Source organism: Lynx canadensis, chromosome E2, assembly GCF_007474595.2.
Source record: "Lynx canadensis isolate LIC74 chromosome E2, mLynCan4.pri.v2, whole genome shotgun sequence".
Classification (NCBI taxonomy): Eukaryota; Metazoa; Chordata; class Mammalia; order Carnivora; family Felidae; genus Lynx; species Lynx canadensis.
In genome coordinates this window covers 58,192,773-58,211,062 of record NC_044317.1, presented here as the reverse complement: position 1 = coordinate 58,211,062, position 18,290 = coordinate 58,192,773, and the positions used below count along the sequence as shown (strand labels likewise).

At 54.2% G+C, this 18,290-nt stretch overlaps 2 protein-coding genes across 4 annotated transcripts in view; one reads left to right on the top strand and one right to left on the bottom strand.

Moving 5' to 3' along the window:
- Nucleotides 1–7,647, bottom strand: part of EPS8L1 (EPS8 like 1) — a 33,231-nt gene extending 25,584 nt beyond the window's left edge. Inside the window, exon 1 of the mRNA XM_030298257.1 lies at nt 7,074–7,647. The gene's annotated coding sequence lies outside the window, so the exon portion shown is untranslated. The remainder of the gene's footprint in view (nt 1–7,073) is intronic.
- On the top strand, nt 4,219–17,154 carry RDH13 (retinol dehydrogenase 13). 3 transcript variants are annotated; one of them, XM_030298336.1, is made up of 7 exons: nt 4,228–4,415; nt 7,642–7,760; nt 9,325–9,480; nt 12,021–12,125; nt 13,059–13,271; nt 14,102–14,203; nt 15,468–17,154. In XM_030298336.1, the coding sequence occupies exons 1-7, from the start codon at nt 4,351–4,353 to the stop codon at nt 15,692–15,694; spliced, it is 987 nt and encodes a 328-aa protein (XP_030154196.1). In that variant the 5' UTR covers nt 4,228–4,350; the 3' UTR covers nt 15,695–17,154. The 3 variants fall into 3 exon arrangements, with proteins under 3 accessions (XP_030154195.1, XP_030154197.1, XP_030154196.1); XM_030298337.1 differs by lacking the exon at nt 15,468–17,154 and having other exon boundaries at nt 4,221–4,415; nt 13,059–13,525; nt 14,102–14,197; XM_030298335.1 differs by lacking the exon at nt 15,468–17,154 and having other exon boundaries at nt 4,219–4,415; nt 13,059–14,186.
- The last annotated feature ends 1,136 nt before the right edge of the window (nt 17,155–18,290 follow it).

Below are 18,290 nucleotides of genomic sequence, written 5' to 3'. Positions count from 1 at the left end.
CAGAAAACCCTACCCTTGAGGTAGAGGCTATTAGGAGCCCAGTTTACATAAGAGGAGAAAAAGGCTCAGACAGGAAATGCTGTATTCAGAGCTGAGAGGACCGGGGACGCCTGGGTGGCTCAGTTGGTTAAGCATCCAACTTTGGCTCATGCCATGAGCTCACAGTCCACGAGTTCAAACCCTGCATCGAGCTCTGTGCTGACAACATGAGCCTGCTTGGTGGGATTCTCTCTCTTTCCCCCTGTCTCTGCCCCTCCCCCCTCTCAAAAGCCAAAACCAAAAAAACCAAACAACAACAACAACAACAACAAAAACCAAAGAAACTTGAGAGCACCAGCATCTGAACACACAGTGCTCATCTCCTCTGTCCTCCTCTTGGGACCTCCTCTTTTTTTTTTTTATTTTAATTATGGAAAAATGCACAGGACATAAAATTTACTATCTTAACCATTTTTAAGTGCATAGTTCAGGGGCATTAAGTACATTCACGCTGCTCTGCAACCATCCCGCCATCCGTCTCCAGAACTCTTCTCGTCTTGCAAAACCGAAATTCCGCGCCCACTATACACAGACTCCCCATTTCCCTCTACCTCCCAGCCTCCCGCATCCACTGTCCTACTTTCTGCCTCTGTGATTTTGTCTCCTCTAGGGACCTCACATAAGTGGAATCATATGGCATTTGGGTTTTTGTGACTGGCTTACTGCACGTAGCATAGCGTCTTCATGGCCGGATAATACTGCATGTGTATACCAGATTTTGTTCATCTACTCATCCGTCACTGGCCACGTGGATTGCTGTGCCCATGCTCTTAGCCCCTGCCCTCCCATTACTCCTCATGGGATGCTTTCACAAGGAAGAAACCATTATCCAAGAACAATGAGAAAAGACAGACGAACAGAAGGTGAAAAACAGTGAAATCAGCCGTCACTTTGCCTGGCAAAGATCCTACGCAGAATATTATACTTTTTTTTTTAACTCTAAAAATATGCACATTGGTATATAAACTTAAAAACAGAGAGAGATAATCAGCCTGCCCTCTCAGCTCCCCATACTGGTGGTTAAGTAAGTAAGTCATGGGTTTCTTCTTCTTCTTTTTTTTAATGTTTATTTTTGAGAGAGACAGAAAGAGACAGACAGTGAGCAGGGAGGGGCAGAGAGAGAGAGAGAGAGAGGGAGACACAGAATCCGACAGGCTCCAGGCTCTGAGCTGTCAGCATAGAGCCTGATGCAGGACTCGAACTCATGCTCCACAACGAGATCATGACCTGAGCCGAAGTCGGAGGCCTGACCGACTGAGCCACCCAGGCGCCCCCAGGAAGTCATGGGTGTTCTTAAACATTAAAGCTGAAGGCAGAGTCTGTCCGGAGCCACATACTGATGAATTAATTTCACTGTCAGCGTCAGGAGGTCTGTGACGGCAGAGACCTTGTCTGTTTTGTTGCTGGCTTCCCCAGGGTGTAGTTCAATGTCTGGGACACAGTAGGTGCTCATTAAATAATTGCGGAAAGGGATACAGAAGAAGGACTAGTAGAGAGCAGGACCCCTCTACTACTGACAGGCATTGAGGTTGCTTTTACTTGCTTCTGGAATTTTGTTACTACACAGAGACAGGACTGTGAGGAACATTTTCCTGTGGATCTTTCTTTCCAAATGACTAATTCTGTCTTAGCACAAATTCCTACGGGAGGAATGACCGGCTCAGAGATATGCCCAAACATTTGTGCCATGTATCGCTGAACGGCTTTCGGGCAGGTCGTCCTAATTGAAACTTCCGTCAGCGGGTGTGACTATGTGTTTAACCACATCCCTGCCAACACTGGACATGAGCATTGTCTCGATCTTGCCAATCTGATAGGTGGAAAATATCATTTTGTAATTCTCCTAACGAGCATTTGTTTGCTTCCTAGGAAGGCCGAGTAGTTTCGCGTGTGTGTTGACTTTACTTCTTTGCAAACTGCCCATCATACCCTTTGCCTATGCTCCCCTCTCCTTGTTGCAGATTCATAAGAGCTCTTTATATATGAAGGATGTGAACTCTTTGCCATGTGGTGGGTAAAAGGAGCCAGAAATTGGGAGAAGGAAAGTCACTGCTCCAGGCACCCATCTAAGAAGGAGAGCAGGAATTTGACGCAAGATCTGTGTAGGTCAGGGTCTGGGGTTCCTTAGCACATCCTCAATGGCACCTTCCCCTTTCCCACGCCTTGTTCCCTCCATGGCCCAGGAGCCCTAAGTTCCCACGGTCTCAGAAAGGGGAGAGGCTTTTCACCAGACTCAGCCACCTTTGCCACATCCCTATTCTTGCCCTACAAACCTATTCGTTGGTGGGTTGTGTAGATTAAATACACATAGTAGGTACTCAATAAATAGTTGCTGGTGTTATTGTTTACTTTTTCTTTTAAAATTTCCCTTTAGCCACATCTCTTGCCAGCTGCCTCTCCCTTCAAGCCAACCTCCTGTCGTCCCAAACGTACGTCTCTCTCCAAACAACTTGCCTCATGACTCTTAGACTTTATATACGCTGTTACACCTGTCTGGTTGCCCCTCTTCACTTGTTTCACTTGCCAAACTCCTATGCATCCTTCAAAACCCTATTTGGGTTTCCCCTCCTCTGGGAACTTTTTCCACATTCCTAGGCTGAGTCTCCAATCACAGATCCTGGACCCAGGGCTGTTGTGTTCCCTTTGGGTGCCCTGTGTCCAAGAGGGCACATGGAACTCACAGTTTTCAGGACACTACAGAAATGAGCAACATCACCCCAAGGGGGAAAAATCATTAGCTCCAAACTACAAAAGCTACAGACCCAAAGTGAATACATTTCATTCTATACCTACAAAACGTTACATCAGATTTGTCGTCCAATCCAATATTCAAAAATCTCTTGGGACATTTGGAAACAATTTATCAGACAGATTTTTCTCACCTCCTAAGAATTCTCAAGCATGTCTGTTGATCGCAGACAAACGCGATCGAATCGTAAATCACATGAGTTACTTGCGGTCAAGTAATTTCCAAAACCAGATTGTAAAAAAAATTTCAGTTTTTCTTTCAGTCAGCTTTATTGTGGGACGATTTACATGCAAGAAAATTCACTATTTTTAAGTGAACGTGCTGGTAACATTTCACAAATGTATGTAGTCATGCGTATAACCGCCAGTAGGGTTGCCACAGAGACTATTTCCAAAACCGGAAGAAGTTCCCTTTCTGGTGATCACTTCCTCCACCCCTGGCCCCGCAGATCCTGTCTTCCCCTATAGTCTTGCCTTCCCTGGAATGCCTCTAACTGCGGTCACACGGCGTGCAATCTGGTGTCTGGCTTCTTATATTCAGAATGATGCTTTTGTCCTTCATCCGTGTTGCGGCAACTGCCAGGGGTTCATTCTTTTTATGCAATAATGACCCATTGTATAAATTTACAATAATTCATCCAGGAGTCCTGGCCTCCATCTCCTCCTCCCTCAGACCCAGCAGTCTAGACCCCTAGACCCTCCTCCCTCAGACCCAAGAGTTCTGACCCTCCTCCCCACCTCCCTCAAACCAGGAGTCCAGGCCCTGGCCCTTCCTCCCTCAGACCCAGGAGTCCAGGCCCCCAGCCCCTCCTCCTTCAGACCCAGGATTCCTGCTCCCAGCCTCCTCCTCCCTCAGACCCAGGGGTCCAGACCCCCACCACCTCCTCCCTCAGACTCGGGGAATTCTGATCCCCGGACGCTTCTCCTTCAGAACTGGGAATCCAGTCCCTACCCTCTCCTCCGTCAGACCAGGAGTCCACGCCTTGATCTACTCCTTCCTCAAGGACCCCAGGGGTTTGGGAACCCCAAGGTACTAAATCCTAGTTTCTAAGCACTAAAGTTCTCAAATTCTCTCATAATGTCTATGAGGAAGGTACTACTGGTGAACACGCATTTTAGGTGGGAAACAGGCTGACATATCTGAAAGACACACAGAGGAGGACAGCCTGGAAGCGGTGGCAGAAACCGCAGCAGCAGGATCGTGACCCTCGTGTTACAGAAGAACCCCGCCGCCTGGTAGCTGAGCAAATTTGACTTCATTGAACCCGCGCACTGGCCCCGCCCCTCATGCCCCGCCCCTAAGCCACGGCCACGCCCACCGCCCCGGAAACTACCATTCCCAGCCGCAGCGGCGCCAGGGCCCATTCTCATAGGTCCCGCCTTGGAAGCCCCGCCCCTGGAAGCCCCGCTCCCGAGACGCCCCCGCCTCTTCCCGGAAGCCTGAGTCCCAGACGGCCTGGCCTTCCCCGCGTGGGTCGCGGGCTGAGCGGTCCCAGGGGCGACCCAGCGGCTGGTCTGGGGGAGGGAGGGGGGCTCCGCGTCCGACCCCCGCTCCTACCCGGCATGAACCGCTACCTCCTGCCGCTGTCCGTGCTGGGCACGGTGGCGGGTGGCGCCGTGCTGCTCCGGTGAGTGCGCTCTGCTGGTGGGCCGCCGGCAGCCGCGAGGGGGGAAGGCTGGGGAGAGGTTGCTTGGTGGCCGACGGCCTAGAACTCCTCCAGCTCACCCGACCAGCCCGCCCCCAGACAGTGTTGGGGGGCAAACCTAAGTAGGCCCCCGAGGGCAGGTCACGGCCCAAGGTCACTCCGAGGAAGGGGGCGGATCCGGGCCCTTATGAACCTGCTGGTCTAATTGCTTCCGTACTTGTCATCGATTATTGAATCCGTCCTGCGGACACTTATTGAACGGTCTCCGTAGTCATGTGCTGGCCCCGGTGCAAGGAAAATGTGTTCCAGTTTAAGCTCTCTTATCCGAAATCGGAGACGCAAACTGAATTGCCCAACACAGTGCATGACCAGATTGAACTGCATGGATTATATACTTGTCTCTCCTGGGCGAACTCACTAAAAAACCCCACAGAAAACCCAGCCAACCCAGTATTCCATAGCAGCACTGCTTCGGAGAGCTTTCGGCGCTGATGGAAGTGTTTTATATTTGTGCTGTTCGTTATGGTAGATAGCACTTGAAGTATAGTTGCATCGTGCCTGTAATTAACAATACGGTGTTATATTGTACACTCAAGAACTTGTTAAGAGGGTGGAAATCACGTTAAGTGTTCTTACCGCAATTAAAAAGAAAAGAATTAGTAATATATAATTCCTTTTTTTTAGAGAGAGGGAGAGAGAGGGGGTCGAAGTGAGCAAGGGGCAGAGAGAGAGAGGAGAGAGAAGCAGGGCTCACCCAAAGTGGGGCTCGTGTTCATCCCAAGAGGGCCTGGAGCCCATGCCATGCGGGCGGGACTCAAACTCACAAACTATGAGATCATGATCTGAGCTGAAGTCAGATGCTTAATGATTGAGCCACCTAGGTGCCCAGCAATATGTAATTAAAAAAAAAAAAAAAAAAAGGTTTGTTTATTTTTGAGAGGGAGAGGTGCAGGAGTAGGGGAGGGGCAGCGGGAAGGAGAGAGAACCCTAAGCAGGCTCCACGCTCAGCACAGAGCCAGTGGAGGGGCTTGATCTCAAGACCGTGAGATCAGGACCAGAGCCAAAATTGAGTCGGACGCTCAACTGACTGAGCCACCCAGGCGCCCCAGCAATATATCATTTTATTACAGTTACACAATACAAGAGATTGGCTGGGAGGCCTGAAAGTGATTGGAATATTGAAATGTTTTTTTTTTTTTTTTTTTTTTTTTAAGGGAATGAAGCATAGACTGTAAATCCCTTTGAATAATTACCTTTGGGTTTATTTGCTGGGGCTATGATGCAGCTTCATTTTGAAGTTGTTACTCCTGATCTGATAAAGCCTTTTTCATGTACTTGGCCTGTATCTTGTTATTTATTTATTTAAAATATTTTAAATGTTTTATCTGTAAGATGGAGAGAGACAGAGCATGAGTGGGGATGGAGCAGAGAGAGAGGGAGACAAAGAATCTGAAGCAGGTTCCAGGCTCCGAGCTGTCAGTAGACAGCCCGACGCAGGGCTCGAACTCACGAACTGTGAGATCATGACCTGAGCTGAAGTCGGACACGCAACCAACTGAGCCACCCGGGCGCCCCATGTATCTTGCTATTTATAATTCATTGAACAGTGGCTCTGTAATACTAACTGTTTTGGAAGTTCTAGAAAATGGAAATAGCTTTTTTTTTTAATGGAAATAATTCTTCCTTGTAATAAAATTCATTCATGCTGTTTTTATTTTTCTTTATAGTGTTGTCTTTCAGTCCTGAAAAAACTAAAAATAGTGATAATAATAAAGTGACAGCATGGGACAGAAAGAAAGAAAGGTAGCTGAGTGCCCTGGGGGGAAAGTATGGCTATTTATTCATTTTTTTTTAACGTTTTATTTATTTTTGAGACAGAGAGAGACAGAGCATGAACGGAGGAGGGGCAGAGAGATAGGGAGACACAGAATCTAAAGCAGGCTCCAGGCTCTGAGCTGTCAGCACAGAGCCCGATGCAGGGCTCGAACTCACGGACCATGAGATCGTGACCTGAGCTGAAGTCGGCTGCTTAACCGACTGAGCCACCCAGGCGCCCCTATTCTTCATTATTTTTAAAAAGTTTATTTGTTTAAGCAATTGCTACACCCAACGTGGGGCTTAAATTCACGACCCCAAGATCAAGAGTCGCTTGCTTTTCCAACTGAGCCAGCCTGGTGCCCCTATTTTTTTTTTTTTAAGGTTTTTTAATCTTTATTTTTGAGAGACAGGGCGCGAGCAGGGGAGGGGCAGAGAGAGACGGAGACACAGAATCCGAAGCAGGCTCCAGGCTCTGAGCTGTCAGCACAGAGCCCGACGTGGGGCTCGAACCCACGAACCATGAGATCATGACCTGAGCCAAAGTCAGATGGACGCTCAACCCATTGAGCCATCCGGGTGCCCCAGAGGTGCCCTTATTTTTAATTTAAATAAAAACTTAGCCCCAGGTGGCTGGTGGTTTCCGTTTTGTACAGCTCCCTTCTCTCATATGGAGATGGCATTGTTTGGCCAGTCCCCCACTGGTGACATTCAGTTGTTTCCAGTATTTGGCTTCTGTGGGACATGGGTAAAGAATAAGGGTCCCCCTGCCCCCCAAAGATGGGCACGTCCTAATGCTCAGAGCCTGGGAATATGGTCCTTTACCTGTCAAAGGGGACTCTGCAGATGCCATTGAGTCAAGGACCTTGAGATGGGGGGGTTGTCCAGGTGGGTCCACCGCAATCACAATGGTCCTTCCGAGTCAGGGACGTGAAGACGCTGTACGGCTGACTCTGGGGACAGGAGGGGCCAGGAGCCGGAGGGCACCTCTAGAAGCTGGAAGAGGCATGGACCGGCCTCTCCCCTAGAGCCTCTGGAAGGAACACAGCTCTGCCAACACCCTGCCCTTATCCCAGTGAGACCCGTTTCGGACGCCTGCCTGCAGACCCCTAGATCACGCCAGCAGAGTTTAAACCCCCCCGAGCTTGTGGTGACTGGTTCCAGCGGCCACAGGAAACGAACACAGCGGGTCTTCAGGAAGTACTGATTGTCGTAGAGGCTCCCCCACACCTGGCCCTGCTGAGCCCTTTCTTTACCTGTGACATCACAGTGGCCCCCATGCAGTCACCAGATGTCCTTTCCGTCTTTCGGTTTGGGGAACACAAGCTCGTGTCGGCACCTGCAGCAAAGGGTGCAGATGGACAGAACTGACCACGTGGCTTCTCGCTTTCAGAGACTATGTGGCCGGAGGGTCCTGTCCCAGCAAGGCCACCATTCTCGGGAAGACCGTCATTGTGACCGGCGCCAACACGGGCATCGGGAAGCAGACCGCCTTGGAGCTGGCCAAAAGAGGTGAGGCCCCAGCGGGCACCTGCCTTCTCTGCCCGAGGCTTGGGGTGTGAGGTCTGGTGCTGGAGGGTTTGCGTTCCTGGGGGACGCTAAGGCCATCTGGTTGTCCAGGTCCAAAGTCATGTCGGCTTAGGCCGGAAAGGTTCTCCTCTCTGAACGCGGTGAGGGAGACTCTGGGTCTCCGAGGAGGCTGTGGACACCCAGCAGTTTCTGGTGTTGGCTTTTCTCTTGGTGCCGGCCTTGCACTCCCTTACGGTAGTCGACTCCGTCCTGCTGGCTGGCTTGGGGCCTGGGTCAGAGGCTGGGGGTGAGGATCTGGCTTCAGGCTCTTCCAGGCTTACTGGTCGGGCGTCTTGTAGAAGGCCCCTCGATCTGGGTCCGGTCAGTGTTTTTCTCCTGGTCGGACTGGGGTCCTGGCGGACTTCCGGGCGGGAGGACTGCCCCGCTCAGCACGTGAAGGTCTCCTTCCAAGTTACAATCAGTGGACTTCCTGTCAGGTCAGGCACCGGAAAAGGAGGAGTCAAGGACTTGCGTCTGAGCTGCTGGAGGAGCAGAGCCACCCCTGGTGGGGGCGGGAGGGCTGCGGCGGGGCAGGCTTGAGGGCTGCGGGAGATCGCAAACTTTCTGTGGGCTTGACGGGTTGGGGTGGCTGGGGAATGGGTCCTGGCGGGCCAGGCCGGAGTGGGGTCTACCCCTGTCCACCCCTGAGGTGAGAGCGGTGGGGGCCGTGATGGGCAGCCCCCCCCCCCCCCCCCCCCCCCCCCCCCCCGGGCCTGGGGTTTCCCCAAGGAGGGGCACGTGCTCCCCCCAGGAGAGGGTGGACACACCCACCGTGGTCCTGAGGTCCCGAGGCAGCAGAGGATGAACGGATCCGCGTCCCATGAGTTCCCTTGTGGAGCGTGTGAGGGACAGCGGGGCCCAGTGGCGGGCAGGCAAGCCACACACATCCACGCGGTCCGCACCGTGGCTGCTTGTCCTTCTTCAATCCCTGGTTCTTGTCATTTTTCTAATTTTTTTTTTTTATGGCCGTATTGAGATTTAATCCACACAACACACAGGTTACCCACTTATCCTTTTTTTTTTTAATCTTTATTTATTTTGAGAGGGAGTATGTGTGCACGCAGGGGAGGGGCAGAGAGAGATGGGGAGAGAGAGAATCCTGAGCAGGCTCTGAAGTGTCAGCATAGGGTCCGATGTGGGGGCTCAAACCCATGAATCGTGACGTGAGATCATCATCTGAGCTGAAATCAAGAGTTGGACACTTAACCGACCGAGCCACTGAGGCGTCCCCCGAGGGGAGGATTTAAAAAATATTCTTTATCTCGGGTGCCTGGGTGGCTCAGTCGGTTGAGCGTCCGACTTCGGCTCAGGTCATGATCTCGAGGTTCGTGAGTTCGATCCCCGTGTCGGGCTCTGTGCTGACAGCTCGGGGCCTGGAGCCTGCTTCAGGTTCTGTGTCTCCCTCTCTCTGACCCTCCCCCACTCATGCTCTCTCTCTTTCAAAAATAAACAAACAAACAAAAAAAGATTAAAAAAAAATATTCTTGATCCTGTCCTGGGCTTCCAGGAGGCAACATCATTCTGGCCTGTCGGGACATGGAGAAGTGTGAAGCGGCAGCAAGGGACATTCGCAGGGAGACCCTTAATCACCACGTCAGCGCCCGGCACCTGGACTTGGCCTCCCTCAAGTCCATCCGAGAGTTCGCCGCGAAGATCACCGAAGGTAGGAGGGAGGACGCCGGCCTTGAGGGGCGCAGTGGGGTGGCCAGGCTTCGAGGAGTGAGTTAAACCAGCCAAGTCCTAGGGCTACCGTGGGGTGTTGGTAGACCGTGGCCTGTGTTTTCGGACAGGGGCAGACGTCTACGGGAGAAGATGATACGCTTTCTGTCTCTTCTGGTCACGTTAACGTATTTTACGTGTCAACCGTTTACGTAAATGGTTGGAAGAACTCAAAAGAGTGATCTTTCTGGATATGCGGACATTGTATGGAGGTCAGATATCAGTGTCTGTAAATAAAGTTTTATTGGCACACAGTCACGCCCGTTAGTTTACGTATCATCTGTGGCCGCGTTAGTCCCGCGACGGCGGAGTTCAGTAGAGACAGACGGTATGGCCTGCAGAGCCAAAAGTGTTCAGTCTGGTCCTTTACAGGAGAAGCTTGCCCTGTCGGAAAACGAACTCCTTCGGCATCAGATCCCCCAGACGCAGAGGCCCGGATGAGGTTGGAAGTGCAGGGGGATGAGGGATGAGTTAGCCTGGTGAAGGGCAATGGTGCCGACTCTCCACGGGTTCCTGAGGCTCCCTGGCTCTCGGGGGTGACAGGTGACGCCCGGGACGCAGCGAGGAGTCGGATCCAGGCTCTGCGCGGGGTCCTGTGTGGGGCCACGGCCGCGACGATGGGCACAGCACAGGGTACCCGGCCCTCACGCTCTCTTTGCCGGGTGTTTCTGCAGGTCCGGGGACTAGGCTGGCATTTTTCTGCACCGCATCACACTCGTGACTCTCTCGTCTTGCTTCCCACCCGATGTCCTCAGAACTGGTTTACGTCCTTATGTTTGGGAACAGGAATGACATTTACGGGAGGAAATGTTCAGAAAGTACAAACGGGGATACAGCCAACCATCTCCCTGCCGCTAGTTCCCAGACGCCTTCTTCCTCAGACGTATTCGGTGCACCCCTTCTTGGGTGTCCTTCTGGAGACTGTGCATTTCTTTTTTTTTTTTTTTTTTTAATTTTTAATGTTTATTTTTGAGAGAGGGAGACACAGAATCTAAGGCAGGCCCCAGGCTCCAAGCTGTCAGCACAGAGCTGGATGTGGGGCTCGAACCCACAAACCATGAGATCATGATCTGAGCCGAAGTCGGACGCTCAACCGACTGAGCCACCCAGGCGCCCCTGTTAGTGCGTTTCTAAAGCAAGCAGATATATATACCTGCCCTGGGCCTTTTTGATATAATCGGAGCATGTCATACATGTGGTGCTTTTTCTCCCCTGTTCTACCCAGCAGGTTCTAGTGTTTTCCCTTTTTAGAGGGGGAAATGAATCAGAGCAAAGCTGTGTGCCTTGGCCAGGGTAGAGCCAGGGGATTTGAACCCTCGTCTGATGGTTCCAGGTAGTTCTGTGCTACCCCATCCACCATCAGATAAAGAACGAAATAGAGGCTCTGTTTACAAGGTGCTGGATAACTAGTCTGTTGTCTCTACTGAACCTAAAAACCACTTTGAGAGTGTTGTGGGTTCCACTGTGTCCCCTCAAAAGAAGATGTGTTGGGATCACAGCCCCCAGGACCTCAGAACGTGACCTTATTTGGAGACAGGGTCTGTACGGAGGTATCCAAGTGAAAGTGAGGGCAGCAGGGTAGAGCCTACTCTGGTATGACTGGAGTCCTTGTAGAGAGGGAGGTGAGGACAACAGACAGATGCTGAGGGAAGAGACAGAAGGCGGACAGTTGTTTACGGGCGGGGAGAGACCCAGGAACAGATTGTCCCTCACGGTCCTCAAAAGGAGACAATCCTGAGACCCGCTGATCCCGGACTCCCCGCCTCCAGAGCTGGGACGCAGTATGTTTCCGTGGCCCGTTGTTACGCGGCCCTAGCTGACTGATACAGGGAGGAGGGTGCTGTTATTCGTCCCGTTTTACAGACAAGGAAACAGGCCCAGGGAGGGACGGCCGCTTGTGCCTGTGGAGAGGCAGGGCTGGGAATCGGCTGCCTGCTGAGCTGGAGTCCCCACGAGTAACCTCCCAGTTTCAGGCCCCGAGGCCCCTGCAGATGTGGCCTCTTCCCTTTTCAGAAAACGTCTCTGAGCTGCAGGTGGGGCGTGTCTGTTTTCAGAATATAGCAAACTGGTTCGAGATCGCAGTCTCTTCACGGTTGTGGAGGCCAGAAGTCCAGGATCGAGGTGTCAGCAGGGTGGCACTGTTCCTGAGACAGGACAGTCCCTCCTGCGTCTTCCAGCTTCTGGAGGTGGCCCTCGGTCCTCGCAGGCGCATCGCTCAGTCTCTGCCTCCGTCCCCACAGCACACTCCCCCCGCGGGTTGCTGTCTGAGTCCTGTTGGTTTAGGGCCCCACGATGACCTTATCTTAACTAGATAACTTTTGCAAAGACTCTGTGCAAAATCAGGCCGTGTTCCCAGACTCCGGCTGGGCGTGAATGTCTGGGGGACAATGGTCAGCCCAGGGCAGGGGATGCTGTCCCCCCAGCTGCGCTCGTGCTTCACGCAGGCGTGGGACTGACGCGTTTGCCCTCACCCCTGTCCTCCAGAGAAAGAGCGCGTGCACATCCTGATCAACAACGCGGCTGTGATGCGGTGCCCCCGCTGGACCACCGAGGACGGCTTCGAGATGCAGTTCGGCGTTAACCACCTGGGTGAGGCCTCGGGCTGTGGGCTGCTTGGGGTGGGGTCGACGTCGGCCTGGGACGTGAATGGGATCCTCTGTGGGTCCTCCTCACTCTCAAGGGCAGCTGGGCGGCCGCCTGTGGGGTCACCGGCAGCTCAGGGAGTTGCCTGCTGACAGCCGGGTGCTCCGCCAGTCCTTCAGATCCATCATCCGTCTCGGCCTTTTGACCCCTTATCTGTCCTCCAGTCTGTCTGTCCTTCAGTTACTCTGTCCACCTGTTGTCACCCTGAATGCAACAGGGGTTCCCTTAGCAAGGGCGAGGAGGAACTAGGTACTGGGCAGGTGCCAGTCGCTGGATTAGGGCCCACCCTCATGACCTCATTTTCACTCGATTGCCTCTGCGAAGACCCCTCTCTCCAAATAAGACCACATGCCGAGGTCTTGGAGGGTCATAACTCACGTGACTATCACTCGGTGTCCTATTGGCTGGGGCCCAGTCACATGACCGATGCCGGTGCGAGGAAGTCTGGGAAATGTAGTCCGTCACCGGGCAGCCCTGGGCAGAGCCGAAAATTCTATCGCTGAAGGAGAAATGGAGGAAGGATTTGGGGAGACGGAAGGCGGTCCGTCCCCCAACCGACCTCATAGGATTCGTGCAGAGCTTGATGTTGGGCTGGATCTTTCTTTCCTGCGGGGCCGCCCTGCTCGCTACAGGACGTTTATTGAGGAGCGTGCCTGGCTGGCCTCCACCCACCCGATGGCCAGAGCACCTCCCTTTTCTCTCTGCAGTTGTGACGACCACAACCTCTAGGTGTTGCCAGAGGTCCCCTGGGGGATGGATCTGGCCCCTGTCCAGAGCCACGGGTTCCTGGGAGGGTCACACAAGGTAATGTTCTCAGTACGGCCCTATGTGCCAGGTAAGAATTCAGGGAAAATTGCCTTTTTGTTGTCCTGCATCCAGGTCACTTTCTCTTGACGAACTTGCTGCTGGACACACTGAAAGCCTCGGCCCCTTCGCGGATCGTCAACCTCTCGTCCTTGGCCCACGTCGCAGGTCACGTGGACTTTGAAGACTTGAACTGGGAGAAGAGGACGTACGACACTAAAGCGGCTTATTGCCAGAGCAAGCTGGCCGTCGTCCTGTTTACCAAGGAGCTGAGCCGGCGGCTGCAGGGTACGTGCGTGGCGAGCCTCGCTGGCCTCTCTCTTCCTCTAGCTCTGCGCCTGGAACAGTCCTCCTGGGACGCCGGGCCCATGGGAGGTCAAGCACGGGTCCCAGAACAGAGTAGGTGGAGGCGGGACACGCACGGCACCACGTTCACTGGTGCCCGAAGCAGACGTCACCCATCCATCGTGGCATCCTCCCCGGCTCATCCTGCACCGGCACCTAAGCCTTTGGTGCTCCGGGCCAGCGGTCCTCAACCGTGGGTGAGTCGGCACCCCTGGAGACATTCGGCAGTATCTGAAGACCGTTGGGGCAGTGGAGGTGGGGGGAGCGTTGCTGCTGGCATGCAGCCGCCCAGCCTCCTGCCGCGGACAGGATGAAGAACGATCTGGCCTCAGTGTCCAGGGGGCCGAAGTCGGAAGGTCCGCCCTGTGCCCTTGCTTCTCAGAGAGCATCCGTGGACCAGCTACGTCCATTCAGCCAGGAGCTGGCTGTAACTGGCCTCTCAGGCCCCACCCCGAGCCACCGCCTCAGATTTCTCAGGGGGTGGGAGGTGGGGGTGGAGCCTGGCAGCTGGGGGCTCTCAGGCCCTCCGGGGGATTTTCACGTATGTTCAGGTTCGGGAGGCCCTGCTCTAGGCAGTTACGTGACAGAGCTGCTTTGCAAGATGAAACCACTTGCTGTGGAAGTTTCCGAGCAAGGGGGGGTGATGTGGATTCAAGGGGAGGACGCGGAATGGGATGGCCCTGGAGCCCAGGGCGGGCGGCATCAGCCTTCCAGGTGGGCGTGAACCTGGTGTCTGCTCACCCCCTCGTCCCTCTCCTTCCCTCTCCCGTCAGGCACGGGTGTGACTGTCAACGCTCTGCACCCCGGCGTGGCCAGGACGGAGCTGGGCAGACACACGGGCATGCACAGCTCTGCCTTCTCCAGCTTCACGCTCGGTAAGCCCCCTCCTGGCCTGCGGGCCCTTAGCCGAACCCCTGCCCGCCCCGCCTGGGGCCCAGCTCCCTTCAGCGTATCAGTCAGAGCCTGCAGAGAAACAGAATAGGATATATGCAGATGCTCGGAGAGACCTGTCGTGAGGGATCGGCTCGTGCATTTACGGAGGCTGAGAAGTCCCCGTGATCTGCCCTCTGTCTGCTGGAGGCCCAGGAGAGGTGGTGGTGTATCCCGGTCCAAACCCAGAGGCCTGTCAACCAGGGGAGCCCTGGTGTCAGTCCCAGCCCGAAGGCCAGGGGCCCTGGTGTCTGAGGGCAGGAGACGGATGTCCCAGCTCAAGCAGAGAGAGGGTAGAATTGGCTCTTCCTCCGGCTTTTTGTTCCGTTTGCACCTTCAACTAATTGCACGGTGCCCACCCACCTTGGTGAAGGGCGAGCTCTTTACTCCTTCAGAGAGTATCTCATGCTCAGAGACTCTCTCCGGGGCCTGGCTCTGCCCCCTCCCTCGTATCTTCCGGGGTACTGAGAACGAGTTACTGGTACATGTGGATCCAGCCTGCCATCCTTGGAAATAGCCCCAGGAAACAGGCCAGATCCTGCTCGATGAGAAAACCGGGTCTCAGAGAAGGAGACCATGGAGCGGACTCCTGGTTGTGCCTGGGGTGGCTCCAGCTTCACCCCAAATGAGCCTTGCCACCCAGGGAGGCATCCTCCCCTCCCGGAGCCTGTTTCCTTAACGACAAAGCGAGGGCCATAACAGCACGCTCCTCACGGTCGTGAGGATGAGATGGCCCTTAAAAGAACCGGCAGAGGGTCTGACCCAGCTTTAGGCTGAATAATCAGAACTTTAGAACTAGTCCTGAAAAACATCTCGTGGGTGGGTGCCGGATATCAAGGATTCTAAGTTGAGGCTGGCGCTGGAGACATTTCATAAATAAAAGTTATTTTAAGCAAGAGGAGGTAGGGTAAGGACTCAGAGCTCAAGGAGAGGAGGGAGAGCTCCCGTGTTCTTGGGGAAAGCTGGAGAGGCTTGCTGGGGGAGGCAGCTTTGGGGCTGGTCTCTGGCCCAAAGGTGGCTGGGCAGCGCCGGGGAAGGGAACCCCTGGTGGAGGGAACCTCGGAGGCAAAGGCCTGGAGGTGGGCCGTGTGGGCCTGCGGTCCGACTTCTGGCCTCTGTGGGCCCGGGGCATCGTGGTGCAGGCGTCGGGCTGTTTGTGTCCTCCTCCCAGAACGTGTGTGGACTGAATGCCCCGTGGGCTCCTTGCAGGGCCCATCTTCTGGCTGCTGGTCAAGAGCCCCCAGCTGGCAGCCCAGCCCAGCACGTACCTGGCCGTGGCAGAGGAACTGGAGGGCGTTTCTGGAAAGTACTTTGATGGATTCAAAGAGAAGCCTCCAGCCCCTGAAGCTGAGGATGAGGAGGTAGCCCAGAGGCTTTGGGCTGAAAGTGCCCGCCTGGTGGGCTTGGAGCTGTCCGGTGGTCCCTCTCCTCAGTGAGGGGACAGCCCCTCCCAGAATAACCTTTGGGAGCAGGTGTCAAAAGCACGCGCGCGGGAGGCTGAATCACCTGGATGCCGCAGCCAGACCGAGGCTGGCTGCTCTGTCCGCAGCACCCTCTAGGTGGCAGTGTTTGCCAAGGAATTCTGGCTGCCACGCCTACGTCACCCTCTAGGTGGCAGTGTTGGCCGTGTGAGCCTCAAGACCAAGGCTGTCGTGCGCGCAGCGCCCCCTAGGTGGCAGTATTGCTCAAGGACCAATGGCCGCTACGTCCACACCATCCGGTAGGGATCCCTCGCGGCTCTTGCCTCCTCTCAGGCACGGTGGACCCGGCTGCAGGTGCACACCTGGCCCATCGGCCGGCAGGGGCACGGGGCCATCAGACGCCTGCCTTGTGCATGTCACTGGGAACTGCTGAGGGAGGAGTCCCCTCCCTCTGCTGTGGCCGCGGCAGGAGAGCCAGTGACGGCCACGGTGGCGAACTGTACACCCCTGGGAAAGCTGTCAGCCCGACGGGATCAAGTTCATGGTTCCCTGCGGGACCGTGCACACCCGCAGTCACCTCTCCGAGCCTCGGTTTCTCCCACTGTAGAATGTGCAGAATAACTTGACTACCTCCTAGGATGGTACGGTGGTGGGTGAGTTATCGCCCGGCGCGGTGAGGGGCAGCTGTGTGTTCCTTGCTGGCACCAAAAAGCTCCGTAATCAAGACACGAATACTTTAACATTAAGAAAATGTGACATTTGAGGTACGTGGGGAGCCCAGGGATGCCGTTCCACGTCCACAGAACAGCGAACGATCGTGCCCCAGATGCCAACGATGCCGAGGGAGGGAGTGGAAAGGCATTAAAGACGGCCCAAAGCCTTAGAAGTACAGTCAGTTTTCTTTCTGTTACCACATCGGACCACAACAGCCAAAGGGTATGTTTGGGATGAACGGACTCCGGTTGGCACCTTCCAGCACGGACCCCAACGATCCCCACCTCCCCCTGTTCATGTCCTTCTTACCCTCTGAGAGAGGGCTGGACCTAGCTACCCACTTCCAGCAAAAAGAATGCAGCCAAGCTGACGGAACAGCCGGTTCTGTGGTCAGGCTACTGATCGGCATCTGTCGTGCTGGCCCTCGCCCTGCCCCGCCGAGAGGAGCTGTGAGCTGTCCTGTGCAGACATCCCAGTGGCCGGGATGGCCAGAGAGGAACTGAGGCCTCAGTGCAGCAATCCAGGAGCAGGTGTGAACACCAGGAGGTGGGAATCATGTTGGGGGGGGGGCGGTTACCCTAAGAGTCTGTGCACCACAGGGATACACCCCCCCACATACATACATATGTGTGCGTGTATCCTCATATAATCTGTGTATTTCTCCCTGTGGGATCAGGGAAAATACTTCTTTTTTTTTATTTTTAAGAAATTTACATCCTGGGCCCCTGGGTGGCTCAGGTGGTTAAGCATCCGACTTCGGCTCAGGTCATGATCTCACAGTTCGTGAATTCAAGCCCCACGTCTGGTTCTGTGCTGACAGCTCAGAGCCTGGAACCTGCTTTGGATTCTGTGCCTCCCCCCCTCTCTACCCCTCCCCCGCTCACACTCTGTCTCTCTCTCTCAAAAATAAATAAACATTAGAAAAAATTTAACATCCAAGTCAGTTGACATACAGTGTAATGATTTTCAGGAATAGAATTTAGTGATTCATCACTTACATATAACACCCAGTGCTCATCCCAACCAGTGGTCTTAATGCCCCCTTGCACATTCAGCCCATCCCCCCCTTCCCCAGCACCCCTCCAGCAACCCCCAGTTTGTTCTCGGTATTTAAGAGTCCCTTCTGGTGTGTCTCAGGGAGAGTACTTCTGGTAGTCCGGTAGTCTGAGCGTAACCTCAAAACCTCCGGCTCTCCAAATATATGTGTAGGATTTGCCCGGAGGTGACGGTATTCGCTAACATAACCACAGTACAATGACCAAAACCCAGAAAATAATACTGACGATGCTAGGATCTCATATCTAATCTACAGACGTTGAAGTTTTATCAATGGTAATGTCCTTTACAGCGCAAAAGAAAACCACCGAAATTCTTTTCTGACCCAGTAGCCAATCCAGAATCACACGTTACATCACTTGTCCTGTCTCCTTAATCCGCTTTAAACTGAACCATCTTTCTCTTTCTTGAGTGGGACGCTTCTGAAGAGTCCTGGCCAGGTATGTTATAGAAGGTGCTTCAGTTTGGGTTTGTCTGTGACTTCTCTGTGAGTAGATCAGGGGTGAGGCAGCCTCCAGGGCGGGCAGAGCCCCACAGGGCAAGGGGCACGGAGCCGTGCTATCTCTGGGGGATCGTCACTCCCTGCGCCTCACCCGCTCGGCAAGCGGAAGCTCCTGCACAGACTTCCTGGCTCCCTGCTGCCCAGTTTGGGTGGGTTTCTCAATCGGGGTGCCTTATCTCTGTGTATCTGGGCAGCAGGCACGTGGAGGCGATTCGAGCAAGACCAACCAGACCCTCTCCCTGAATCTGGATCTCGATGGGGCTGACGCCAAGACCGATAAGGTTTGTCCCAAAGAGGTCTGTTGGCTCCTGGCCACCTGCACCCTGGCTCCCTGTCTGT

Excerpts from the sequence above, each read along its gene's own strand:
- RDH13 (XM_030298335.1), top strand. The coding sequence starts at position 4,351 with ATGAACCGCTACCTCCTGCCGCTGTCCGTGCTGGGCACGGTGGCGGGT. Across the intron at positions 7,761-9,324 it reads CTTGGAGCTGGCCAAAAGAG|GAGGCAACATCATTCTGGCC; the intron begins GTGAGGCCCCAG and ends CTGGGCTTCCAG. Across the intron at positions 9,481-12,020 it reads CGCCGCGAAGATCACCGAAG|AGAAAGAGCGCGTGCACATC; the intron begins GTAGGAGGGAGG and ends CCTGTCCTCCAG.